Source organism: Oenanthe melanoleuca, chromosome 1A (assembly GCF_029582105.1).
Source record: "Oenanthe melanoleuca isolate GR-GAL-2019-014 chromosome 1A, OMel1.0, whole genome shotgun sequence".
Lineage (NCBI taxonomy): Eukaryota > Metazoa > Chordata > Aves > Passeriformes > Muscicapidae > Oenanthe > Oenanthe melanoleuca.
Genome location: NC_079334.1, coordinates 37,333,363 through 37,354,217, shown reverse-complemented (window position 1 = coordinate 37,354,217; position 20,855 = coordinate 37,333,363). Strand labels below are relative to the sequence as shown.

The 20,855-nt window shown below is 36.1% G+C and overlaps 1 protein-coding gene across 1 annotated transcript in view; it reads left to right on the top strand.

Annotated features, from left to right (window-relative positions):
- Window positions 1–19,325, top strand: part of RAP1B (RAP1B, member of RAS oncogene family) — a 33,318-nt gene extending 13,993 nt beyond the window's left edge. Inside the window, exons 2-8 of the mRNA XM_056512832.1 lie at window positions 5,166–5,250; window positions 6,624–6,692; window positions 8,770–8,826; window positions 9,899–10,039; window positions 11,186–11,329; window positions 12,954–13,069; window positions 14,503–19,325. Of these exons, the coding sequence (XP_056368807.1) occupies window positions 5,194–5,250; window positions 6,624–6,692; window positions 8,770–8,826; window positions 9,899–10,039; window positions 11,186–11,329; window positions 12,954–13,040 (555 nt within the window). The 5' untranslated portion in view covers window positions 5,166–5,193 and the 3' untranslated portion in view covers window positions 13,041–13,069; window positions 14,503–19,325. The remainder of the gene's footprint in view (window positions 1–5,165; window positions 5,251–6,623; window positions 6,693–8,769; window positions 8,827–9,898; window positions 10,040–11,185; window positions 11,330–12,953; window positions 13,070–14,502) is intronic.
- The last annotated feature ends 1,530 nt before the right edge of the window (window positions 19,326–20,855 follow it).

Genomic DNA, 20,855 nt, shown 5'->3' with positions numbered 1-20,855 from the left:
GGATGGTTTGGCCATCTAAGACTACGCCAGTATCAGAATAGGGAAACATCTCTGGAAAGACATAATCCTCTAAGCTTGGCTGGTCTCGTGACTGAGCTAGTGCTATTTTTCCAAGTGTCTGACCATTATTATCTTGTTTCTTCTCAGGACTAGTATCCTCTTTCTGAGAAAAAGATTGGATTTTTTCCCCACTGCTGCTAATTGTAAGCAGGAAAACCAGTCAGTTAAGTTTGTTTCATCTGTCAATCTGGTGTTTGAATCTTCTTTTTCTCATGCAAATAGTTGAGATTGATTTAGGAGTGCTGTTCTCAAGGTGTTTCTAACAAAGTCTTTTTTCCAGAGAGGTAAATGTTCTGAGTCAAAAGTATTGGGGAAATTTTAGTGAATACAGCGCAACCAAAATGTCAGGGTCTGATCAAGAATCATGGTGTCTATGAAATGCTAAATAATCATGATCCCTTCTGAAAATAAGGCTTCTGGGAGGGCCATTTTATTTGATTCCATACCTAAACAACTAGTTCATATAAGCAAGTCTTGGGGATATCTTCAATTTAGTGACTGTACTTAGTTCATGTCTTTGGCCTGGGGCTGAGCTCCAGTTACAGTTTCAAATGGCTTAATACCACTTGAAAAAATAGGATTTTTATATTTCCCATCCCTTAGATAACAAAGTTCAGTTAGAACCCAAAATTTGAAGCGGAAGGAATTGAAAGAAAACTAAATAAAAAATTAAAAACCCACCCCACTTCCACAACTATCATATCAAGCCCAATTAACAATGGTATATGAGTTTCCTTGAATTCTTCATTGCGTGGTTGCTTTTTAGAAAAGCTTTACAAGCAGTAAGTGCAGTTTTTTCCATTCACTTCTGTAGTAAGGTTACTTCTTTCTCAACTTCTTTATCATCATCTTTGGTTTGCGTTTTTCTGGAGACATGCTTCAAGAAACTATTGAAGAAAATGTCCAGGAGGCACTTTTTCCTGGTTTGTCTGAGAAGGACAGAAGTAGAAAGCAAGTTCCTTATTCACAGTCTTTGTCAGATGTGAAACTTTGGAAATGCTGCATTTTCAGTGACTTGTCGTGGTTAGCCTTTCTTCTGTTCTAATGGGCTTATTCAAAGATGTGCTGCTCATTCTTCAGAGGGAATCTTTACTGGGGAAAGTGTCCATGTGCATATCAAGCATGTGCATGTGCTCTTCTAGTTTATCAAGTACTTTAATTTTAAGCATGCCATGAAGAAGTAGAATTAAGCAGTTAGCTTAATACACTGCACTAATACATTAAGTACAAAAAGTAATATGAACAGACCAGTGAGATAGGCTGCACAGACAGTGATTTTATGGACAGTTGCATCTCAGGAAGTGTGCAAGGCAGTTCCTAGGGCGTCACTGGCAGTTAATGGAGTCAATATAGAATTGAGCTCTGTACTTTTGAGAGATTGTATACTTGAGACAGCATTAAAATCGAGTTTGTGATAGTACAGTTTTTTAAAGAGTAGCTTCCCTCATTTTTTCCAGCTAAATCTTACATTAGGCATCTCTACAGTACAGTTATGTCACCTATATCTGTGCATATAAATGCTCAATTCAGCTGTTGAAAGGCAGTACCTTCTCCAACTGAAATGGAAATAAAGGTCTTATTTTTTGCATGCTTCCTATCTTCTTGCTCTTTAGTTTCTGAATAGGGGCCAAAGTTGACAGTATTTTCCTGCCTAAAGATGGGGGAATGGAAAAATAAGAAAGCAAAGGAAAGTTGGCATTGCTCTCATTTTTTGCGTATCACCTTATAGGTAGACAGCCTTTAAAGCAAAATTTCTCTTTAAAATAAACTCCATTAAATGATGAGGGGCATTCAAACAAGTTACTTATTCACTAGGAATAAGTTTAAACTTACTTGTATCTAATTGTTGGGTAGTTAGGTAGATACTTCCCAAGTGTCCAATAAATCTGGGGACATCTTGCTTATCTGTTGCTCACATATCTTAGTATCTTTATTTCTGCTGTGCCTGTTTAAGTATACTCATTTTGTATCGCTGAAGTGACTGGGGGACTACAGACAGATGCTGTTGTTGGACTTGACCCTAACTTATTCTAGAAATGCCAGACAGATATCGTGTGTTATGGCTTAAGCCTCCTCTTAGGCTCTGTCTTCTGCTTTTCTCCCACTCACTTGTCATTAATGAGTCAAAAGGAAATTATGTTGGCACTAGATGAATCTGGATACATTATTAGTTCCAGAGTCAAGCATTGTGTCACCTGAAAAATAAAGTAAGAGTGTGATTGAGAGGTCATCAGTTTCTACAAGATCTGATATGGAAAAGTAGGTTTGATCAAGAGCAGAGCCAGGTCAGGTTATCTGGGAAGCACTGTAAAGGCAAGCTCAGGAAGGATCAGAGCCAAAGGTCAGTATGAGGCATGCTTGGAGCCATCAGTCATACTGGTCACTGAAAAAGTGTGTGCTAGGCTTTAGCAATGTCAAATAGTGTAGCAGACACTATTTGTGTCCTACATGATCCAGTGATTTCTTGGATGAGGAGGCAAAGACCTGCAAGCAGGAAAATTTTCTTAGGAAAGCTCTTTTAGCTATGAGTTGAGGTTTTCTTTTTCTGTTAGAAAACAGTAAGAGAAAGGTGAAGTGACATTAGTACTGTTGCTCAAAGGCAGTGGGGGTGGTAGATGTAAGTGGCAGCAGACTATAGATGGTGCTTCTGCTGCCTGCTATGTTAGGGATGTCCAGGTTAGCTTTCTTAGAAGTATTTTAGAGGATACATTTGTTTGTGTTCCATTCCATGGTGTAATGGCCAGATGATAACACCTGTGCAGGGATGCCAAGCTACCTCTATGCTATATAGATGTGTGCATATATAAAGCATTACTGTGTGCTCTTGGTGAGTTAAATAGTAACTGTACAAATGGCGAAAAATTGTCATGGTGAAAGAAGTTAGTACTTGTGTTGTCCATTGCCCAAGTTTGGAGGCAAGGTCAGAGAAATGTTTAACCTCTACTGCAATTTGGCTTTGTCTTCAAAGATGTTTAAAAGCTTTTTGCTTAGGTGTTCACTGATTAAGAAGATTGCCTAAGCTGTAATACTGTGTATATATGCTTTAATTGTGTGCCACCACCTAAAGCAGGAAAATCAGCTCCAGAATGTTGTACAGTGATTGAATATTTAGGGTTGAACTTCTAAATCTGGATGCTGAAAGAAGCTTCAGCTTGCATTAAATTCCTGAATTGCTGTTTCAGAGCCAAAAATGAAATTGGCAGTCTCTCACTAAAACCAAGTTAGTTTATTTCAGGATTTGGAATTTTCTTTGGAATTTTAGATCATTGAGTAAGAAAAAGTCAGAAATAACTTAAAACAGATATGTGGTACCTGCTGCTGAAGTTCTGTTACTTTTAAATTACTGTCAGCCTTCATTATTGATATCTCCATACTTAGTTGCTGACTTCAGTCTGAGGGCTGAAAAATTCATAAACTTTTCTTTTAAAGACAGTGAAATTGCTGCAGTTCACCCGGATTACTGTACTGGGATACCCACTACATCCACTATGTCTATGTCATTCTAGTGATACCCTTCTAAAAATAAAAGGGTAATTGAGTGTTTGTTTTAAAGAAGTGACAATAATGTAGTTATAGGCTTAACTGATCATGAGTTTGAGAGGTGTCTTCCAGGGCAGTTAGAAACACTCCTGTTTATAGAAAGACTGGACAATTTACAGATTTGTGGACCTTACAGCATTTACAGTGGTGCCAGGTAGATAAAACTTGTGGTGTTAATAGTTCTCATGATCTGTGCTTGAAAAAATTTTGTAGGGAGGGAAAGCATTTCTAAGTCAGGAGTGAGAAGATGTCCTATTAGGTGTGAAAATCACTGAGGAGTCTCAAAATGTATTGGTAATGGAAGCCTGTGGAGGCATCTCTTTTGCCAGACATCACGTTAATTATTTCCTTTGTGTTTCTCTTGTGAGGGACAGTTTAGATAAATTGAAAGATTATGCATTTTCAAGAAGAAACAGGACCTGGTCTCTTGATTTCTCAGTCTTCTGACAATCGGTAGATTTAATCAGTGATGGTAAAGTCAGTACCATGGTGGTTTAATTTCTACGTAAATCATCTTAGCTTTTTGTGCTCAGCACCTAACAGGTGGTGTTTCAGAGATTTCAGAGGTGCTGTCAAATTACTGCTGATAAGAAGGATCTTTCTTACCTTACTTTCCTCCCTGCTTGCCTTTTACAAGTGTTGGATCCTTACACTTTCTCTTTTCCCTGGCCTGTAGATTATTCATTAGTTGGGGAGGGTTTCATCTTTCTTTGGGGGTGGAGAGGGGAGAAAACGGGTAACTCAATCTGGTAAGTGCTGGAGTCCCTGCAGGAAAGGAACTGAGACCTTCCTCTCAGGGAAGCAGTAACAGCCCTGCTAGCTCAGTTGTCAGCAGGACTGTGAGAGGTGGTGTGGGTTTTTGAGCTGTATGACCCAAAGACATGTCCAGAAATCTGTGGCCTTGTTTTGCTTTGACAGGTCAGTTTCCAACAAAGATGAGCAAGCAGATCTCATAGTTTACTGTTGGTAGCCACCTCAGCTAGTGTGGAACAGAGAAGCAGATCTAGCTTGTAGAAGAGGTATAGCCTCAAAATACTATTTTAGTTGCTTCCACTTGCTCTTGAAGTGAGTCATAATACATCTAGTGGAACATCAAACAGTTTTCAGACTAAGAAAGGGATTTTTTTGGAAAAATGCTTTCTGGGATCCTGCTGTTCTTTTAAAGAAGTATTTGTTTGCTGGGAAGGAGAAGCTTTAATTTTCTTGTAAAAGTCTCTGTGATTCTTTATTTAGTGCTTAAGTGTTTCAGAATGATAAAATTCATGCTATCTCCTCTTGCATAATTATTTCTTATGAATAGTAACGGTTAGCTTTAGTATAGTAGGTTTTATTCAATATTTATGGGAGAACCAGTAATGAAGTATAGCTAATACCACATCTGATGGTTTGCAGCCTTTTATTGTAGCTGCATTAAGAGTTGATAGTTAGAAAATACCTGCTGTATTAAAGAAGTTAACTAGGGAATTTTTATCAAACCCTGCTTAGGGAACTGGATGGTGGTGTCATTATTGTACTTCCTGCATATAGGTTAAGTTTTAATCTGACTGTTGTTTCATGTGTTTTAGGTATTGAGGGTGATTTATCTCTTGCATCATGCGTGAATACAAGCTAGTGGTTCTTGGTTCTGGAGGTGTTGGAAAGTCTGCTCTGGTAAGTATGAGGCAGTTCAAGTATATATATTTTTTTTTTTTTAGGTTTATTGTTTTTTTTTTTTTTCTCTAATACACTTTCTAATTAAGTAGAGATTCTTTATGTAAGTGTGCACAAATAAATAGTGTTAGTAATGCCCAGTGAGGCATCATGACTAGTAGGCAGATCCTTTTCTGCGTGCATCCATTGGTGCACTCTCACATGCTGCTGTTTTCATATGAGTTTGGTTGATGGTGCTTCATCAGGCTCATGCAGCGAGGTGCAGAGCTTCAGCATTATGGGGGTGTCTGGCTTTGACAGATAAACCAGCTATCTGTCAGTGGGAAATCAAGCTCCTTTGTGAATCTCTCAAAGGATATGAACTAGCTTGCCTCTGTAAATCCTGTCTCTAGAAAGGTCTTCAGGCTGCTGTTTGCTTAATGTTTGATAGCAGTGTCTTTAGCACTAATATTTTTATGTGGATAGAAATACATATCTGCCTATTGGTAGGAAGTTTAATGTGTTTGCTCCATTCTTTCTGTGAGACTAGGTAAATAGCTGTTGCAGGTAGATTATTAAAATGCATTACCTCTTTTATTTACAATTAAATGATTACAGAACAGTTTAGTCTGACCTAGACTAGAATTGAAAAAAATCACAAAGTATCATGTTCTCAGCCTACCTTAGAATTTTGCATCTTTCCATTTAATTGTGCACCTTACCATAAAGTAAGCTCCAGAGATTACCTACTCCCTTGAGTAAGAAGTATTCTCTTACACAGCAGTTCATAACAAAAAACTTAAATGACAAATCATGTTAGATTGTGAAAGAACATTTTTGTTCACTTCTGAATTCTTTATCTCACTACAGCATTTCTGGATTTGAATGTGCCTGCTCTGACTTGACCATTGAGTCTTAAGTTCCATTTGACTTGTGCTAAAAACGTCCTTCATGCTAGGTACACAGGAACAGCCTACTGAATGTAGTTAAGTCTGGCAGCTGTTTTTTGTCTAATTCCTGTTCTGGCAGATAAGTAGCAGAGGATGAAGTAGTTCTAAATACAAGTGTAAAAGCTGTGCAGCTGTATTGTATCTTGGTCAACTAGAAACTAATACTGGTTCTAAGAGTTAAGCAAACCTTAAATCAATGCATGCTTTAATTCTTACCTTCCATGTGACAATGGATAAAGGAAAATGTAGTATTGCTTCATCTAATGGTTAAATAGGCATACACACATACCTTTGTTTCTTAAAATTATAGTTATGACAGTCATTTGATTTGCTTTAAAAATGTTATGGATAACAGAGTATATCCACCTAGAATAGTGAATTGTGTACAGTGTTTACAAAAATGTCACTACGCAAGAGAATCTTACAAGAACTTTTGTGTTGCAGACTGTACAGTTTGTTCAAGGAATATTTGTTGAAAAATACGATCCTACGATAGAAGACTCCTACAGAAAGGTATATACAAAAGACCCTCTCTAGTGTTACAGAAACTTAAAGCTGTAATACATATGGTCAAATATTTGAGTTAGTGCTTGAAAATAGATATGCTTTGTAATGCCATATTAAATCAGATAATAAGTTTGAAATATAAATGTTCTCCTAAAGTTTGTTTAAAAGGAATAATTCAAGACTAGCTTTTTAATGTTTAAGCATAATACCTTGCTGGCTAGTCAGTAAAAAATGGTTATTTCATTGTCAGAGTTGGGAACATGGATTGAAGAAAAAAAAATGCAAAAAACATTACCACTTTTCAATGTTACAATATTTATTATTAGTTTGTTTGTGTGTTAGTATATGCAGGTGGATTTGGACTTGGAGCTACTAAGCTGTTTTGCTACTAGAAAAAAGAGCTAAAAACAACCTCGCACCCTTAGAACACCGGGGGTATCTATTATACTGTACTCATAACAATTTAAATGATAGCTATATATGCTTCCATTAGATGGGTTGTTGTTTTATTAATAAGTTAACACAAACCTGTCATAAATGAACAAGCATTTACAGCAAGTGGCCTGTTAGTTTCTCTCTTCCTGTCTTCATCATGACAGGCTGAAAGGTCTGATTCTGCTTGCATCATCTTAAATCTCCATATTGCTCACTTTTCAGTTTCACCTGAGACCATGATTAAGATTCCAGACTAAGATAATTTATATCCTAACTGCTACCATTAACCATTTGGTGCAAGAAATAAGTTCTTGGCTGTGTCAGTTTCTTTATCTATCTTTTTTAGCTGAATTACTTTTCATATTCACATACTCTCATGTTGCTCATCATGTGGCCACAAAAATGTTGGTGTCTATACAAGGGAAGCAAGATGCACAAACCCTAGCTGGGAATGGGCAAACTGCAAGACCTCATCTTTCAGCACTGAGCTACATATGTATTGGAACAAAGGTGGTGCATTAAGAGCTGCTGCAGCCTACAGTCACCAGAATATCTTCTGAAATTCTATGCTATTTATGCTAAATGTAATTTTATAATATTTAAAATTGAGAGGATGTGACTTGTTCATCTAAATAATTGAGTTTGTAGTCTTGAAACTTTATGCTTTGGTTTACTCCCTAAATATTTCTTCATAAAGTGAAGAAATGCTGCTTAATTAGCTGAATAACTTCAGTAACAATACCTGTTAAAATTGTGATTATTTTTAAGGAATCACAGTCCATAGGAGACATGGGAAAGGTGTGAAAGGAGGGGAAATACTCCCCTTCTCTGTTCCCAGCTCAATTCTAGTTACAGAAGAAAAGCTGCAAATTACTGACAGTGCATAAATGGAGAAGAGATAATCTGTTAACTAGGAATTTCACATGCAGATGGAAACAAGGGAAGTTTGCCAATAGCTTGAAAGGAAAAAAAAAAAAAAATTAAATGTGGGTAGTCAGCTTGAGGGCACTTCCATGTCTTTTGATGCCCTCAGGGCCCGTTCCTTGAAGTATTTCCACTAGATAGAGGAACTCTGAAATGAATACAAAAATTGTTCTGTCTTCTTAAACCTTCCATTTTTTGCAAACTTTTCCAAGCTGGGTCAATTTTCTAATTAGTGTTCCTAAAGGCTTGTTTTGGGGACACCACTTTCAGTGGTGGCTGTTTAATCATTTGCTGTGTCCTTCTTACTCTCTTGTTGATGTAAATTACTATTAAGTGAGCCTCAGTTTGCCAATCCAGTTTTCTCCATTTCACTTGTACTTTTCTTTCAATCTGTGATGATCCATGAAACAAGTGGAAATTAGTTGTGCTAGTTGCTGATAACCATCATTACAAATTTAGCAGCCTCCTTTTAAATAATCGAAAATCCCTAATCACTTTGCAAAGTGGTACTTGGCTGCTGACACTGCTTTTGAAAATGTCACTGGGGCTCTTTGAAAGGCTTCTTCCTGCTGTTTTCAAAGTGTATATCCATAGTCTTCTTAAGCCATTATGTTGCTTTATGCATTATGAATTTGCTTATAAAAAAATCACACAATTTCTGATGTCTTTGGAGGGGAGAGTTACAAGGGGAAAAAATTATAACCATATCTTTCTCTCTTGACAGCAAGTTGAAGTAGATGCACAGCAGTGTATGCTTGAAATCTTAGATACTGCAGGAACGGTAAGTAAAAAACTTTTCTAAATACTGATATACAGCATATTTTTTAAAAAACTTGAGTATTGCAGCAGAAAACTAATTGCAAGTTTCCCATGAGCTCATATGCTGTAATAGGAAAGAAATAAAGCATTTAAAAAGATTATGCTCTTGTTTTAAGTTTGTTGCCCAGAAAAAAATCAGGACCCATTGGACACTGAGATTTGATTTTTGTTGCTGTAGAGAATACATGCTTTCTTCTGATGTCCTTTTTCTTTTGTGTGTGAGATGTACTCTGACATTGGGATAAAAATAGTGTTGCTTCCGTCAGCTTATAGGAGCTCAAAGCACAAGGGTTATGCTGACCCTTTGCATACTGGTCAGGTTTTTCTCTGACAAGTTCAAAAATTACTGAAACCAGTAATTTCCTTTATTGATTCCAGTGAGTTTAAAAGACTCTAGGATTTTAATATGTGTTCTCTGAAGTATGGCAGTAATCTGGTCCAATAATAACTTATTTAAATTCCCTATTAGACTAATACTCTGTAAATATGCAGTAAGATAGAGTGGCTGTTTTCTAGAAATAAATTGCACTTTTCATCTGACATACAGCAAGGGACAGGGAGTGATTGATCAGGCACCAGATAGCCAAGTCACCAATGCGAAAGAGGCACATGCCATTCTACAGTTGTACTGGTAAGAGTGCACCAACAACTCTTTATATGCAATATCAGTTGTCACTGAAGTCACAGAAATGTGACAAGTCTATTGAGTGTCTCCATCCTCTAGTCCATCTCCTTGAAAATTTATGTAGAATTTAACATAGGAAATAGCTTAGACTACAAAATTGGGGTGAAAATGATGCATTTACTTTATGATCCATTTTAAGGAACTATCAGGATATGGAGAAGATGGTGTGTTAGGAGAGATTCAGGAGGAGTTTAGGTTCTGTAATCTACAGATTACAGTGTACCTTCTACTGTACTTCCCTCCTGTGAAATTAATCTAGTTTCTCTAAACTAGACGTAAAGTTTATAGAAATTTGTGCAAGTAAAATGCAAATTGGATGCAACATCTGTATCTTTTTTTTTAATTACAGGAACAGTTTACAGCAATGAGAGATCTGTACATGAAAAATGGACAAGGTTTTGCATTAGTATATTCCATCACAGCTCAGTCCACATTTAATGATTTACAGGATCTAAGAGAACAGATTCTTCGAGTCAAAGACACTGATGATGTAAGATCTCTAAAAATTCTTAATACTTAAAGTTTTCATTAGCATGTTGCAGTGAACACACTGGGGTCAGGTGGTCTCCAAGTTTTAAGTTAAAATGTGTGAACTAGTAGATGCATAGTAAAGAAATGCAACTCTTAAGGTAAACTGAAGAAATGTAACTTGCCATGTGTTTTATGGAGAATTGTTTAATCTTTCTTTAAAATACCGTAATTGAAACTGGGTACAACCTTATTCATTAGACTGCAGCAAACATTTCTAAAGCAACTATTGTTGCCTTAATTACTATCAGTGAAGTTTTCTGCTCAATATCCCTACTGTTTATGGTATTTTAAAAGCATAAAATTTTAAGTTGTAGCCTTTAAACTTGCACATTATGTAGCATCTACATTTTGTCTGCTTGCAATTAAGTTTGGTCATCCTATTTCCACACAATTTCTGTTATGCATCCCTTTGCGTTATTAAAGCTATAAAGTGAGGCTAAAACATCATATTTTATAAATGTGAAAAGAACCTTACAGCAATTGGAGGAAGTGAATGCTTGGTCCCCTAATAAAGGAAAGAAATATTTCAAATGTGAAATCAGCAGTAAGAGTGTGTGTAGATTATAGCATTTTCTTGCTACAAAGGTCAATTCACCATTAGTCGGGATGCTGGTAAGGTAGCATGTTCCTTTTCTTTCTGTGCTGTAGCTTGCTAATAAGAACTGTGTGATATAATGAGAGTAGAGGAAAGGTGAAAGGAGCTTTAGCATCTGTCATCATGGTACCCAGCACAGGACACTGTTTCCAGGATTTTGGAATTTGTAAGAATCATTTGGTAAATTCTTCGTAGACTTCTTGATGCCTCAAACATCTAAAAATGAAATCTCATTAAGTCCTCTAAAAAAACCCATGAAGTTTGCTCAACTGGCAGTGTACTAAATCCTCAAACCATTATTGCCCTGCCAAAAGCCAGTCAAAATGCAGTCACTTTCATTTGAAGATTGAAATATCACACAGCTGTAAACTTAAGTTTCAGTTATACCAGAGGTTAATTATTCTGGAAGTCCAGATCCTCTAAGGAATCAGATGCCTTTTAGGTGTGCATTTGCATTGTGCCATTATAAAATTTTAATTCTTTCTTTTCTGGCATTGAATTGTTCTTTAGGTGCCTATGATTCTGGTTGGCAATAAGTGTGACTTGGAAGATGAAAGAGTTGTGGGAAAGGAACAAGGTCAGAACCTAGCAAGGCAATGGAATAACTGTGCATTCTTAGAGTCTTCTGCAAAATCAAAGATAAATGTTAACGAGGTAAGGCATATTACCTGTGGTGGGGAGAGGTGTCAGGGTAGAAGAATGGGACACTGTCCTGATAACCATTTACTGTTTGTCAAGGAAAAACTAACAAAATCATGAATGATATTCACCATAATGAACAAAACTGTACCCTGCTATTGTGAGATGATTATGTTAAGGGATGTACTTAATTTTGACATGAGGTTTCTTTCAAACTATATTGATTTTAGTGTAGTTAATGTACTTTTTAAATTATCTTTGTATGAATTTGGGATAAATGTTTCTCTTATGTTCCATTCCTTAGTTGATATAATCTCTATCAGTTGAGATTATACTGCTAGACTTTTTTTAAAAAAAGACCTTTAAGGGAGTTAAGTTACTAAAACTATTTGATTTAAGTTATTTGGTATAAACACTATTTGAGATGGTAAGTACAAAAACTATTAAAAGCTTAGTTAAAATTAGCTGCTCTGTAAAGTAAAAGGGATGCAAAAGCCTCTCTACTATGTATTTACTTGTTTGTTTAACTGGAGATAGATCATTAATCAAATGCATGCATTTTGGAGATCTGCCATAATGCATGCCTCTTCATCCAGTAGGGTGTGCCAGTATAAAGAAAGGGATACAAAAATTTTAGAAAAAAGAAGCTGTGTAAGTATTTACATTTCTGGAACAGCTTGAATTTTATGATAAATCCTACAGTTCATTAGGTCATCTGGAAAACATTGTTGGCAGCATCAGTCAAGTTGAAAGGGCCTCTGTGCAAGACTTGCAAGTAATCAAAACAGTATGGTGGTGTTAACACAGCTGATTTTTAAAATAAGTAATGTGTGTTTAATTAGTTGGGAATTTCTGGAAGCTATTGACTTTTTTTAAAATTTGAATTAATCACCATAACTGTATAAAAGTCATACATTCAATAAACTAGAACTTTCAGCAAATTCTATAAGCCCTTGTTGCTTTGCAGCCAGTGCTTAGGAAAGTGCCAGGATGGCTTTAGCATGAGGATTTCCTTAGTTTTCAAGATGAAGTAGTAATTGGAGCAATGTCAATTATTAATGAAACAGATGCTGTTGAAATTTTGCATGTTGATTTGTTTTAAATCAGCCTTTCAAAAAAATCATGTTCTTACTAGAATACTAGGGGACTCAAAGTGTGAGAGTCCCATAAATGAGTTACTTTTCTAAGAAATTTTATGCTGTCATGTGTGTAGTTAAAACTTACTAGAATTTTCTTTAAAAGAATATCCTAAGAGTGATTTGAGTTAGAAGAAAACTGTGACCTGTTTCTTGACCTTACTGCTAACCTGCAAAGTAATACCATAGAGTAGTTGATCACTGTGGCATTTTTCATGTGAGTTCAGATGAGTTTGACCTTGAGATTAAATAGCTATGGGTTATAGATGTCTTTCCAGTTTGCTTTATTGAAACTGAACCCTTGGCAGACAATGATCTTAAGCAAGAAAAGAAACACAACCAGTTATTAAATAAGTATACAATTTAACTTTATAGCTTGTGGGAACTAAATATTTTCAGGGGTTCTTGAGTATGTGAGTGTATAGTGTGTGAAGATTCGAGGCTTAAGGTTTTAAGAGAATATCCTCCTAATATCCATAATCAACTTATTTCTATCTTTTCAGATCTTTTATGACCTTGTGCGACAAATTAACAGAAAAACTCCAGTGCCTGGAAAAGCACGCAAAAAGTCATCATGCCAGCTACTTTAATGCATAGCTGTACTGTAGCTCTGAGCCAGGTAAACATTTCAGACTTTTCTGTGCATTATGGCTATTCAAAACAAACAAAACAGCAAGTAAAAGAACCTTAAACAGTTGTAGTAGCTGTTGATGCAGAATAGCATTGAAAATTTTTCATTTACACGATCACAGAAATGTTTATGATTTTAATTTTGCCATTTCAAAGTCAGAACTACAAATAATGTGCAAGATAGACTGTTCACAATAGTTTGGGGGGGGAGGGGGGTTAAAGCTTTAAGGTGTTGATAGAGATCAAATTAAGAGTGCTTCCTCAGATACTTCAAAGCTTTAGGAAACAGAGTTTTCTCTTTTAAGGCCTGATAGAGTTTACTGCAAGAGCTTAGTTACCTGGAATGCAGACAGTACAATATTATAGTCTGCATGCTGGTGTCTCTTTCTGCTTTGAACTTCTGCATATGCTTGTGTGATTCCTTTCTTGAGACTGTGTGGATATATTTTTGGAGGCCAAATTGTAATTACTATATTTGGATGAGAAAGGTGAAGTGATCATTGTAACACTTCAAATATTTGACCTGAAGCTATGGGTTACTAGATCAATTTCTTACTTGTTTGCAGTTGGCTAAATTGCTACGTGCCTTACTATGTGCACAAAGAATGGTGCTGAAGGATAAAGCAAGCTCCAGCCTGCTCTTTAAGCAAGCCTTTCCAGAAGTTAGTTAGGAGGAGTGGATTTTTTTCTGCAATTTTTTTTTTATTTTTTATTTCTGGGCAGGTGTTTCCCTCTTTCCATCTCCACGCCTTAGTATGGACAGAAGTCTGTCTTGATTGACCTGACATCATCAAAGTTACCTGTTACCTCCCTTTCCTTCAGAGTTATTGAATGTACAGTGGTGCAGTTACTTCAGTACTGTGATCTGTTATTTTGTCATCCAATAGACCTATTGAATATACTGAAGGATCCTAGTAGGGCATCTCACTGTCAGAAATCATAGGCTTTTATTAAAAATCAGGTAGTGCCATATGTAACTCTTTTTTGGTATATTAAAACCTCCTCAGTTTGAACAGCTTAGATCAGTTAAAAGTAAGATTAAGATGGTTCCAAAATCATTAGCTGAGGGTGGCAGAAATGGTTTCTCCATTTCCTTAATGGGACTTTTCTGATTCAGGAGCTTTGATCCTTCAATTGTGTTTGTTTTTAAAGCCATGGGAATGGTCTTGCTATAAGCAAAACTAGTCCTATCAATCAAATATTACTTCAGCCTGGATTTCTCTATGTATTCTAATCCAGTTAGGATAGTAATTGAGATAGTCTGTTATTTGTATGTGTATGGTAGGAAGTGTATGATTAGAGAAGTGTTAAGGTTGTTTTCTGTTTGTCAAGAACTTTGCTAGTTCCTGCTGTAGCTGTTCTAAGTAAAGAGCAAGGACAAATAGTTGTTACTAATACTAATCCCTTGTTTTGTTGTTACAGGTCTGAAGAACTGTTGCCCAATTCAACAGTGCCAGCATTCCAACTTTATTAAACCTACCAACATCTTAAATGGACTTTCCTGTGGTGGTACCCTTTAAGAAATGGATGAAAGCTACATCAGTTTGCACATTCTATCACTTTCCAGTGTCATGAGAGATTTTTACTTCTAAATATTCTGTGTATGCAACTGGTAAAACCAGAGCCTACATCCAGTATTACTGATAAGAGACATTGTTCATCCACCAATGTTGTACATGTATGAAAACTGTGTACTGTATACTTCAACAATCCCCACTTTCTATTGGAGAGTACAATAATGTAAATCCTAAAAGCACCACTATTTTAGCATAATAAAAGAAAGTCCAAAGAGCTCCTATATAGACTACTCCAGATAACTTTGCTTCATCGGTATTTGTAGCTTATTGTAACTTTTTTAAAGAAGTACAGGATCATCATCATCATCGTATTGTACAAAAGCGCTTTGATTAACACAACGGCTATATAGTTTTTTAATTTTAGGAAAAACCTGTGGAGACAGTGACCTAGTCTTTAAGAGTCCTTTCAGTATAACGTCTGACTAAAGACATGGCCTTTAATATCTGTTGGGAAGGAAATGTCCAGACTTTTCAACCTTTTATTGTATGTTTCCTTTTCCTTGTTTACATAGGGAACAATGTTTATAGTTGTGTGTACAGTGGGGGTCTACAACAAGAAGTGTATATTTTAAAACAATTTTTTAATGATTTAACAATTTTTTGTAAATCATTTTCGGGCTTCTGCAGCTGTAGATTCTCACTGTGAATTCCCTTGCTTGCTCATGCATAAGTGTATTTGCAATACCAAATATACAGGTTTAGTACTTTTGCCTGTTAGTGATTGTTTTACATGTGTAACGTTTTGGTTGAGATGTTAAATGGTGGAAGAGTACTGTGGATGTGAATGTGGGAAGTAATTTTAATCATGTGTAATTGGTCACAGGGCCTAAGTTGCAGTAATTAACTTTTGCTGATTTATTTAACAATGCCTTGTTGCTTTGTATGCATTAACGTTTGGGTGTAAAGATTGTGTGTATATCCAACAGGGAGCCACAGTATTTAAATTGACCAACCTAATGTTACAACTGCTTTGAGGTGGCCAAATGTAAACTAAAAGCCTTAATTAAAGTGGTGCAATTTTGTATGACTTAGCATCAGTAGTTCAATAAATTTGGATTGCCATGCAAGGGCTTGCATTACAGTTATACTACTTGAATGTTTTGTGTTTTAGTAGTGCTAGTAAATATTGATTTTTAAATCTCTTGCACAGTGCAGATTCGTACATCTTAGGATGAAGAGGAACCCCTATGTCTTTGTCTTCTGACAAATACATGCCATAGATATTTCTTCTAATAGTATCCCATGTGTTAGTGTGAATGAATTTCTGACTGAATGAAATTCCATTTCTGGACTTGGAATATTCCAAGCTTTAGCAAAAGGAAAAGTCTTAACAGAAAAATAGCTGTCTTCAAAGGTTACACTCTCAGTGGCTGTTTTGGAAACTTGAAAATGTGTTGCCTGCTATTTTCCTTTCTTTCCAGGGAGAATGAATTGTTAAAATTTACTTAGTCTAGCAAAAAAATTATCTTGGGAGACAGAATGATTTTTCTGCATGATTTTTGCATGAACCAAACTTTATTTGTTTGGTTTTAAGGAAATCTGCAGAAGAGCATTCTTGCAGTATTGACTGTAGAATTTTGCAGACTTGAAATACCTATTAATAGTGTTGGACTGAGAAGTGGAATGCATGGACTGTAGATGATTTCCTGATCTTGGCTGTGCTGCTGAAAATTAATGTCACACCCAAATACTTGGTACCTCCTGTTTCTCTGGCACAGAATTATCAGAGAGCTTGTTCAAGTTCATTCCTGAAAATTCAATCAGACTAGGTTAGCTAATACTGGTAAGCTTTGAGATAGTTTATGTTGCCCAAAATGAATTAAGGAGTCCAGCTGATCCTTTCTGCTGGTAGTTTCATCAGTCATCACCATTGTTTAATGGAGGTAATACACTTCTACTGTGCAGAGCCAGATTTAAGATTGAAATTATTTTTCATTTATCATTAAAAACTGTAAGATGATCCCCATCATTCTTGGTCCCCAGAGTAGAGGAGATTGCAGCACTAGATGCCCTAGTTCTTTTTTTACTTGGTACCTACCTTTGGTGAGCTAATCAGAATTTTTCTTCCCTTCATTTCCAACCTCTACTTTTTCAGGTCTTGTAACACTTATATGTCCTGGCTGTCCTTTTATTGGTCTTTTTAATGTGTTTCTTTTCCAGGCAGCTGTACAGATGGCATTGGGTGGGAGTGAGAGAAAATTCTTTGAGAACGTCGTAGAAAGGGCCTTGGTCTGGTCTTGGTGTCCAGCCAAAGAATACTATTGACAAGGAAGTAAAATTTTCAGAATCTCTAGGCTTTAGCATCTAAAGATTGTGCTAAAGATGGGGAATATCCTTCCCCCTCCCCCATATTTAGAACTTACATCAGACGTGTAAAGCCAGCACACTGTAACCCAGGTAACACCTAAATCCCAATATTCTTGAAAATTTAGGCAAGCTTGAAGGGAGCAGTCCTGATTTTTAAAGGGAAGTTACTGGACAAAATGTTGCAAATGAAATGATGAAGTGCAAAAAACCACATAAGAATTCTCTTCATGTCTAAATAATTGTGGTGTAAAAAGCTGTTTCCACTGTGGAAGTGAGCACCCAGTTGCCTATGGGAATTGGGACTATGTAAGCAGTTACCAAATCTAGAAAAAAATCCTGTCTGGTGAGATTTTTTAACAAACTTGTAGGTATCTTCAAGACAATGCCATTATGTATCAATGCTTACAAAGTTCATGCTTGAAGTACTTGTACAGAAACGGAACACTTCTCTTAGAGCTTTGAATGAAAACATTCATAACTCACATTTTGAGAAGTAATGCAGGCATTTTTGCAAATTTGCTGTTAATACATGTGTTACTGCTTGTATAGTTAGCTTATGCCTACAGTGCATACTGCTTAATTTCCTCTCTAATCTGAAACTGATAGATGTCAGTATTTAAAGTCTGAGCCTTCTATGGAAAAAGTAGTATTTATGTCCTGAAATACAGAAGTATTATTTAATGGAATTGCACTCTTCCTATTAAGACTCTTTCCTTGCAATATAAATTTGTCTTGTATCTTACCTTATCCTAGTACCCTTTTTTATTCTCAAATTATTCTGTGAAATGAATGTTACTTGCCTAACTTAGAAGACTATTTTGAGACATGGCAAGATGTTTTCATATGTCCAGATAAACTGTGTAAGCTCAAACTACTACTGCTGTCCTGAACAAGGGACTTAAATTCTGGAAAAGTATTGTGGAGTTAGATATTACAGTTCTTTCATAAGGCATACTGATTCTATGATACTAGAAATGAAGGGTGGCAGGAGTTTGAAACTGGGATTAAAATGTTGAGAATTTTTCTTCTTTTAAAATGCTGTCAACAAACTGGATGAATCATGAATTTTGTCCCGAAGTTTTCTAAACTTTGCCAGTTTTGAAAATAGCTTAGTTGGGAAGAAGTTTGGCCACAATACTGTACTAGTTCTAGAAAGACTTCAGTTTAGATATACCAACAGTAGAAAGTTATACTAGATATGACTGGTCAAAAATAGTCTGTGTACAGCTATGTAGCACTTTTAAAATTGTAATCTGATGATGCAGCCAAGCGTAGACAAAAAGCTTTTTGTTCAATTTTAAACTGCTGTCCCAACAGCATTAGGCTATATTTCAATTTATTGCTTTTATTTTGCCTGTGTGTGGGGAGGAGGATAAAGAAATAAAAAGTTGATTAAATATATAACAAATGCAATTGTAAGTTGTTCTCTAAGGTAGCATTAGAGTACCAGTTATTAAATTAGGCTTTTATTTCTGAATCTCAAGCACATTATGCTTTTCTTTCACAGGCTTATGAACAACTTGATGATTTCTAAAACCACATCTACCTTTTCCATTTTATAAAGTAAACTCTGGAATGACACTTGTATTTGTGGAAAACTACATTCTGAGTCTCGAACTGAAAGACAAGCAAAGTTGTTTCATAGTCTTATTGTTTACAGTGTTTCAATATCTGGGCTTCAAACAACATATAAATGTGGATTTTGCTGTGTTTTCTGTGTTTGGGATTTTTGGGGTTTGTTTGTTTGTTTGTTTAACCTCCAAAGCCATTTATTTTCAGAAGTCTGAGTCATCAAGCAGAGAGTGACTTCCTGTTTTCAAAGAGTTGTCTTTAGGGAGAGATTTGTTAATGGATGAAAGAATGTCTTTGCAGTTCCACTGTACTCACTTCAGTCTCAAGAGATCCTAGTTCTGCCAAACAACAAGCGCTACAGCTTCGTTGTTTTAAGAAAGTTTACTACCACCAGGATTTGTTTTCTTTGAAGTTGTAACTGAGGTGAACTTCATTTGAGCATCATTGTAATTTCTAACTAGTTTTTGTAATGTCTTTTGTTTACCATGAACTTGGAGGCATGGGACATTTCTGCAACCTTGAATACTGAGTGAAATCCTAGTGGGCGTTACAGTTCCTTCTTTTGTCAGTATACTTTACCTTTTCATACTATGTGGCATTTTAACCTTCCAAATCTAGTAGGGAGGACTGAGTAGCTTCACTCCTATACTAAGTACAAAAAAATCTCTTCATGTGAAATCCCAGCTCACATCAGCTGGGTTTACTGCTTGTAATGCACCCAATAGCAACAAAGACCCTTGGCAGTACTGTCATGATTTTCAGACACAAATAAAATGAGTTACAAATTTGTCTCCTTCTTTTTCCTGTTTAATAAAAAAAATGGTTTCAGCTGAGATGCCTCAATAGAAAGAGCGTGAGAATCAATTTGTTTCGATAAGAACCTGAGCAAACATTGTGAGAGTCAACATGTATTTAAATACTAAGCAATCACATGAACAGTTTACTTAAATTCTTGAGATAGTTTTTAAAAGTTTCCATGCATTTAAATTAAAAAAAATTAAAATGTACGCACTTCCAGGAATGTGTTTCAGCTAGAAAAAGATGGGCTAAAACATGAAGTTTTTTCTTCTCTTACAAAAAGGCAAGGTATAGTGTAGTTTCTTTCCAGTTTTCTTTGTACTGAGTACAGTTGTGACCTTGTCACGTATTGCAAAAGCTCTTGCTTTTGGTAATTCCGAATTAACAATTTTGTATATACAGATGGCATGTATGCTTAGGGCACTAAGAAAAACTATTTAATTTATGAGCTGTCTTTAAATGTATTTTGTGAAGGGTAATGGGAATTTTGAATTAGTTTACTTGTTTAAAATACAGGATATACTAGATGTAAATTAACCTAGTACATCCTGTAAGCTCTGTTAACTTTGCAGAAAGGTAGTAGGGAGCAGGGGAACCTTAGGCATTGGCAATAAATATGCCAGGTTTCTGTGTTATGCTGGCTGCAGGGTCATCTTTGGGTGTCCTGCCTCTAAGCAAGGAGCGTTGCTGCCTCCCTTCATATTATGGCAACAAAGGAAGTTAAGATCAGTGTGTCTGATGCAAATATGCGAAACTGTAAGATTCAGGAATTTTAATTATAAATTTGAGTTTAGAGTCCTTTATATCACTGACTGGAAAAAAAATATTCCTTTCTGCTTCTTGGAAGCATAAGATGCTTTTATGAGATTTTCAGTTAATTCTTCATTTTTTTCCCCCTATTTCTGTCTTGGTAGATAAATATGAAATGGGATGCTATTTCAAAAAGTAATGAAACACACCTCCAGGTTTTTACCCAGTTGCCCCTGCCTTGCCTCCTTTACCGGAGCCTCTAAGGTGCTCCCCCAGTCTGCGCTTAAGAGAGGCTGTACATTCTAAGGCAAGTTCTCTTAAAGGCCCCAATTTTTCATATACATTTAAAGGCTTGTTGGGTTTGGGGTTTTTTTAAGAGTATGCGTTCTGCCCTCTCAGTTTCTCTTCAGATTTATTTCCTTTCCTTTGTTCTCATCTGTCATCGCTTTGAGTAAACTTGAGACGGCACGCAAAGGAAGCATCTTCTCTGTCATTACATTTCTCACTTGTTTGCTCTCTGCCCTGAGGCAGGGCTAGCCTAAGGGTGCGAGCTGTTAGCAAACGATTGAACCAGATACTGATTTCTATTGCATTACCCTGAATTTCCCACTGCACTAGAGACAATAATGCTACACTGTTTCAGTAGGATGTGTTGAGAAGTAAATTCTATTCAATATATAGTACTGAACTAGGATGTAATAATTCCTTTAACGTTCTTAGTTTTATATCGTGAAGGTTGTTGCCTTTGTGCTTTCTTGATAGTCTTCAAGA